The sequence below is a fragment of the Papaver somniferum genome, unplaced genomic scaffold (assembly GCF_003573695.1).
Source record: "Papaver somniferum cultivar HN1 unplaced genomic scaffold, ASM357369v1 unplaced-scaffold_128, whole genome shotgun sequence".
NCBI lineage: Eukaryota > Viridiplantae > Streptophyta > Magnoliopsida > Ranunculales > Papaveraceae > Papaver > Papaver somniferum.
The window spans coordinates 3,717,748-3,724,599 of record NW_020621936.1 but is presented as its reverse complement, the minus strand read 5'-3'; the positions used below and the strand labels follow the sequence as shown (position 1 = coordinate 3,724,599).

Below are 6,852 nucleotides of genomic sequence, written 5' to 3'. Positions count from 1 at the left end.
GCAATAGTTTTGGGATTAAGGGAAGAGGTTGTGAGAAAAATATAAAAATGGAGGAGAAGAACTGGACTCTGTCAAGTAATCTAGATGTTTTTAGGCCAAATTTGAAAACGGCCAATGGTTAGCCGGTTCAATTAGGGTGAACTAGTCAAGATAAGTAAAACGGCTAATAACCGTTTAGTTTAAAACGGTTAATGAGTACCCATTCTGAAGAGAGCGGTTGATAGCTTTCCATTTTTTGTTTTTTGCTTAGAACGTCTAACCATTAGCCGTCCCTTGGTTAGTCGTCCCTTTGTTAGCCGTCGCTTGATTTTTCAGGGAATTGTCGCTAATGCTAGGCCTTTCCCAGAGTGATGTGTAAAGACATTTGGGAAGAGGCTGGGAACCTCCACAAGACCCAGTCTTTTTTTTAATAGGAAAGAAGATGCATTAAGAAACTTAAACTAGATTTACATAAGAGGAGTATTTCATAAGATATCCAAAACTCGTGAGCAGTGACTCGATCCGCCGACCTCCTGACCCAATCTTTTTTTTTAATAGGAAAGAAGATGCATTAAGAAACTTAAACTAGATTTACATGAGAGGAGTATTTCATAAGATATCCAAAACTCTTGAGCAGTGACTCGGTCCGCTGACCTCCTACTTGAGAATCAGACTCCTGGCCAACTGGACTAACCCCAAATGGTTCACAAGACCCGGTCTAAAAGAGTCTAAACACACGCCAAGAAAATGAGTCTAAACACACGCCGAGAAGAAGCCTACAAAATCAAAGCAGCCGTCATTTTGTCTCGTAGGACATGGGGAGACTGGTACTTTGAGTACTGTTAAGTCACAGCCGATCACAAGTGGATTCTCGTCATTTTACCCCGAAAAATCTTGCATTATAACACTACCCGAAAAAACAGGAAAAACACACGGCCCAAACGTTTTCTTTCTTACTTTCCTATATTGATGAACCTTAATTTTACAGATCAACAACCATAGAACCAAATACAGAACAGAAACAGCATTCACCCATTAACAGACAAATAAATTAATCCCAGAAACAAAGAAAGAAACCAAGACAAAGAAAGAAGCTTCTTTTGAGAGAGAAGAGAAGAGGGAAGAAACCAATTCAATCTCTCTCCTTCTCTTTCTCTCTGTATATTGTTTGTCTTCTCTTTGGGTATTTTCTCTCCTGAAAAGATGTTTTCGAAGCTAAGAAAATTAGATGCACACCCAAAAATAAATGAGGATTTCTACAGTACAACTCTTTCTGGTGGTGTTATTACCATTGTTTCCTCCGTTGTTATGCTCTTGTTATTCCTCTCCGAGCTAAGTATGTAACGTTTCTTTTTCTTTTTCTTTTTTAGGGTTCTTTCTTCGTCTTCTTCTTCTTGTTGTTTTTACTTTCCCTTCTAATTTAGGGCTTCGTTTTATTCATGAATCTTTATTACTATGTGGTCAATTGAATGTACTTTTTATACTAGTTTTAGTTTCTATGGGTAGCAGTAATTTCTTCTGTTTTGTTGGGGAATATTCTTCACTTCCGAGAAAACATAAAGACTATGAATTGCATCCAAATTAAACAAAACAAGAGCAGAAAAACATTACTTTTAGGGGAAAGAAAGTGTCAATTTGACGTACCCAAATGGGAATTACCTTTTCTTATGTTTAGGGTTTGATTCACTGAAGTAGGAAAGACAAGAAATAGGTTTGTGGGACGTATGGATGGTTAAGTGTGAAATTGGACAATCTTGACTGGAATTGTTATGGTAAACATAGGGGTTGTCATTTAGAATGGGTGGGCAAGAAACACATTCCTTGTTGGTGAGCGTATTCTTTTCCTTCACCATTTAACTTTCTTTCCACCCTTGGAGATTTCTTGTTTTTGGCGGCACTTCACATAGCAGACTTGATTTTTTTCCTGAAATTTTTGTTGTCTAACCTACTATACTACCAATGGATTGCAGGATTATATCTTAGAGCAACTGCTGAAACAAAGCTTGTTGTAGATACATCCAGAGGAGAAACTCTTCGAATCAATGTAACAATATTTTCCCACTTGGGTTGTCAGACGTCTACCTAAATTAAGGCTTGTTTTTATAAAAACTTGCTTCAGTAGTTTCTAGTGGGTTGTTTTTGCAACCGAACGTTTTGATATATACTTCGTTTGGATTACTTTATGTAGTACATTTAGCATCATAAATTGATCTGTTTCCCATTTTATTTCTCTTTCTGAAAATGCAGTTCGATGTTACTTTTCCTTCCTTGGCATGTTCCATGCTCAGTGTTGACGCGATGGATATTAGTGGAGAGCAACATCTCGATATAGTACGTATCCATTAACTTAATGATTACCTCTTTTAGTAGAGGGATCATATTTCTAAACCTTTCAACATCAAGTATGCGTTCTGCTGTTTTTCTTATATATGTTTCTTATTCTTATTTCTATTGCAGAGACATGATATAATTAAGAAAAGAATAGATTCCCATGGCAATGTTATCGAGTCCAGGCAAGATGGAATTGGTGCTCCAAAGGTTAATCTATTTCTCAGCCCTTTCATCTCTATTTAGAAAGAGAAGATTGTACAACTTCTTAAGTATAGTTAGGTCATTATTTGTATATAAAAGATGTGAACTTTTTCTCTTTCATGTAAGTTTAGTGTTCGTTTGTCTATATCATAGAACAGAGTATGGCTAAGTTAGCCTAGATAGTGACGGTCCAGATTTGTCCTTGCAAAAAGATAAATCTACTGCTATGGTTGTTCATATATTATGAAGCACATTATTTATCTGGTGTGGTCACGATGACACCATCTAATCTGAACGTTGATTGTTGGTTTGCCATGTTGTTCGTGAGGGATAGAATTTATAAATGTTTTGCCTCGGCATTCTTCTAGATCAACTGTGTTTGTCCACTGGTTGAATTTTTCTTTGGTTTTGAAATTATTGCCCTTTGCTGATGTTGCAAGATTACAAGTGCATTGTTTACGAATTCAATCTTATAAGCTAGACCATTTGTTTAAACCTTTGCAAGAGGTTGCATCTTCAATCTTCTTTTGATACAAACTGTTTCTTTTTGTTGTTTCATACAGATTGAAAAGCCTTTACAAAGACATGGAGGCAGGCTGGAACACAATGAAACATATTGTGGTTCATGCTATGGAGCAGAAGTGGTATGCTTACTGTTTTCTTTTGAATATAGATATATAGCTGTCTTTTATCATGAAAGCTATAAACATTTAAGCTTGCACTTATAAAAGTAATAGATCTGATTATACAGCTGTTGAATTTTGTAATTCGTGAACCTGAAAAAGATAATAGCGGCAATGATTTCCGTATCCACTGTATGTACATCTTGGGCAAATTTGGTGGCAATAACTCAAATGTCAATAGTGTCGCGGAATGTTTTTAATCCCGTGACATGATACTTGTGTAAAGTATCCTTGCATAAGATCTGGTGTTGGCTTTCTTGCTGGACTTAATAAAACAAAGGAGATGGCTTCTCTGCATTATCATACATAAAGTTATTGTTTACTATGTCCATTTGAAAAGCTTTTGTTTGATCATCTGGGAGCCTTTTTCTTCTTTACTTGCTGACTATTAATGGCTCCCTTTAGTGTTACTGCTGAGCTAATGATGCTTGCATTTCAACATAAAATACATTAACAAAACTAAGCATGTTTGTTGTGTTAATCTCAAGCATCTGAGTACTTCATTCCTTTTGCAGTCAGACGAAGATTGTTGCAACTCATGTGAAGAAGTCCGTGAAGCATACAGGAAGAAAGGTTGGGGCCTCGGCAATCCTGAATTAATTGACCAGGTTTGTCTGGTTGAACTTCTTTTCTGTTTCCACTACTCGACGAAGTATTATAATATCCTAATTACGTACTGACGAATAATTAAGTTATGCACAATTGACATGTTAAAGCTAAAGTGACATTTTAATAAGATAACTACCATTTAGTTTGCTATTTGTAAGAGATTACTGTCCAGTTTAAAAAGATGAGTCTATTCTCTTTGTCAACAGGTTCAATAACTATTTTGTCAAGGGGTTCGATAAATATAGATTACTTGCATTCATGTCAACTTGTGCAATGTGTGGCTCCTGGATATCTTTGTTTTAGTACATATGTAGTTGAACTCATGACCTCATTGAGTATTTCTGAACTTCTCCCAACTTTCGATATTTATGTAGTGCAAAAGAGAAGGTTTCTTCCAGCAGATAAAAGATGAAGAAGGTGAAGGATGCAATATCTATGGGTTCTTGGAAGTAAATAAAGTAGCCGGGAATTTTCACTTTGCTCCTGGGAAAAGCTTCCATCAGTCAAATGTCCATGTGCAAGATTTGCTGGCTTTCCAGAAGGACAGTTACAATGTAAGTTGTGAACCTCTACATGAAAATTTGTATTTCTCCGTGAACAGAAAATTGTTTATATCTTCTCTATTTTCATATCAACTTTGTCATATCTATCGAAGCATTTGTCTTATAAGTTACTTGGGTGTAATTAGATAAGTCACAAAATCAACAAATTGTCTTTTGGAGAGTACTTCCCTGGAGCTGTGAATCCTCTTGATGGGTAACTGTCTTTACCCCATCTTCCTAATGCGTTTGATAAATGAAACTGTTATCCTATATCTTGATGGGTTATGTGAACGTTGTATGCATTGTTTTGCTCTTCCCCGCTGACACTATCTTTCAGGGTGCAATGGATGCAAGAAGTGCCGAATGGAATGTATCAGTATTTCATTAAGGTTGGTATTCGTAATGACTTCACCTCTTCATTTATTTTGTTTACGGATCTTGGTTGGTCTTTGAAAACTCAGTTATGAAAACGTGTGCAATTTGTGTTTTGAACTACTATTGGAAAGAGTTGCTGATTAGCAGTATCTTCGGGAAGTAGTGTAGGATTATTATAATTAAATTCTTGACAAAGAAAATTGTTTGTCCGGAACTGAGACTTTCAGGTTTTCTGTTTGTTTTTCAGGTGGTTCCTACTGTATACACTGATATAAGCGGTCACACCATCCAGTCAAATCAGGTAACAGTGATTACTTTGAAGTTTCATTATTTATGTCTCTGAATTGTGTTTTATTTGGTGGTTGTTGATGAAAATGCACTTCACTGGTTTACACAGTTTTCGGTAACAGAGCACTTTAGGGGCGCTGCGTATGGTCAGTCTCGGTCTATTCCTGGAGTTTTCTTTTTTTATGACCTGTCTCCAATTAAGGTACCTATTGTTTCTTGAAGCTATATTTATATATTGGCGTTGTGCTTTAAGAAGTTCAAGTAATTGTTGTTATCCTCAACAAATCTTGCATGTTGCAGGTGACGTTTACCGAGGGTCACGTGTCATTCTTACACTTCCTGACAAATGTGTGTGCTATAGTTGGAGGTTTGTAACACACCCATCCTTTAACTACAGTGACTGTGTTTCTCTGATACTCAATTATTACTATGTTTTTCTTCAGGACAAAAAAATTAAAAAAAAATGAACTACTGTCATTTGTGAAGCAATTTTGTATGCGTACATAAGCTGTTCACCACAGCTAATACACTTGAAGTCCATTTCTAGTTTCAGAACTTCCAGTTTTGAGATCCCATATGATTGTTTCCCCTAGAAAATATACCCCTTGCAGATTCTGTTGCAAATATTAAGATATATTGATTGCCTCGATCATTATTTTTTTTGTGGTCTTATGTGTGCAGGCGTCTTTACAGTTTCTGGGATAGTTGATTCGTTCATATATCATGGTCAAAAGGCGATCAAGAAGAAGATGGAAATCGGAAAATTCAGCTAAGATCATACCATCCCTCCGAATCTGCATATATTTGGCTCAACTTTTATTGCCAGTCAAAGGCCTCTGGTTGAACGCTCGAAGGGTGGGAGCACAAAATGATACATAGATACATCCTTCGTAAAAACGGTGGGCTAATTTATTCACAGCTAAACTTAAAAAGTTCTAAAGATTGACAGATGAGTTGAGAAAAACTCACTTTTTTTGCTGTTTACAGACCACACTTCAGTTTTACCAGTTGTAATTCAATAGTTGAGGATGATCTGTTTAAAAAGGTAACAAGGAAGTTTTCAAATCGCCTAGAGGTTCTCATAACATGCAATCATATAGTCACAGATGTTTAATTATGTTGCTGTACCAATCTCTTTGTTGTGCTGCAATCTGGATGCTTTAAATCCCAACCCATTTGCAGTTCATGTGAGATTTAAATCCCCAAGTCATGGTCCTACCTTTTGATCGTGTGGAGATTATGACCTCACTCTTGTACTGCTCATAGTTCGTGTTTAGGCCATGAACTTGTAGACTGAACATTGGTTGCGATAGCACATTCAAGTTTAGAACGATTTTTTGGGGACCATGGTTTTTTGGGGGACCATGATTTTATTTTGGGTAAAGACATTAGGAGTAAATCTAGGTCACCCCTTATTTGGATATTTATATTAATACCTAAATTACCCTCCTGATTAATTTTGGGTGACGATTAGTTAGTGTTAATAATAGTTAGTATAATGATTAGTGAGATGATTAAGTTAAAGATAATTAGTGAGATTAAAAAATCAGATGGTTTTTTTTTTTAAAGAAGTAGAATTATTGAGAGAGTAAAGTTAGAGAAGATGAAGAAGGAAAACATGAAAAACGATGAATTTTACCAACCACAATCGGAGGAAGGGTATTTGGATACCCAGGTGTGCTTCAAACTTAGATAATGTTGGTTGAATTGCTCCAAACTTTCAAAAAAAATGAAAAATTTTATGTAGATTTGGGTCAGTTCGGTTACCATATGTCAAGAACATGTAACCGAACACACCTGAAAGTGCAGTTCGGTTACGTTTTCCAAACACGCAGGTTACCGAA

The 6,852-nt window shown here is 36.2% G+C and overlaps 1 protein-coding gene across 1 annotated transcript; it reads left to right on the top strand.

The window, feature by feature from the left end:
* Window positions 1-968: 968 nt before the first annotated feature.
* LOC113332011 (endoplasmic reticulum-Golgi intermediate compartment protein 3-like) lies at window positions 969-6,139 on the top strand. The gene is made up of 13 exons (XM_026578663.1): window positions 969-1,315; window positions 1,950-2,023; window positions 2,227-2,310; window positions 2,437-2,517; window positions 3,075-3,155; window positions 3,710-3,802; window positions 4,178-4,357; window positions 4,492-4,559; window positions 4,683-4,734; window positions 4,968-5,021; window positions 5,118-5,210; window positions 5,309-5,375; window positions 5,690-6,139. The coding sequence occupies exons 1-13, from the start codon at window positions 1,183-1,185 to the stop codon at window positions 5,779-5,781; spliced, it is 1,152 nt and encodes a 383-aa protein (XP_026434448.1). The 5' UTR covers window positions 969-1,182; the 3' UTR covers window positions 5,782-6,139.
* The last annotated feature ends 713 nt before the right edge of the window (window positions 6,140-6,852 follow it).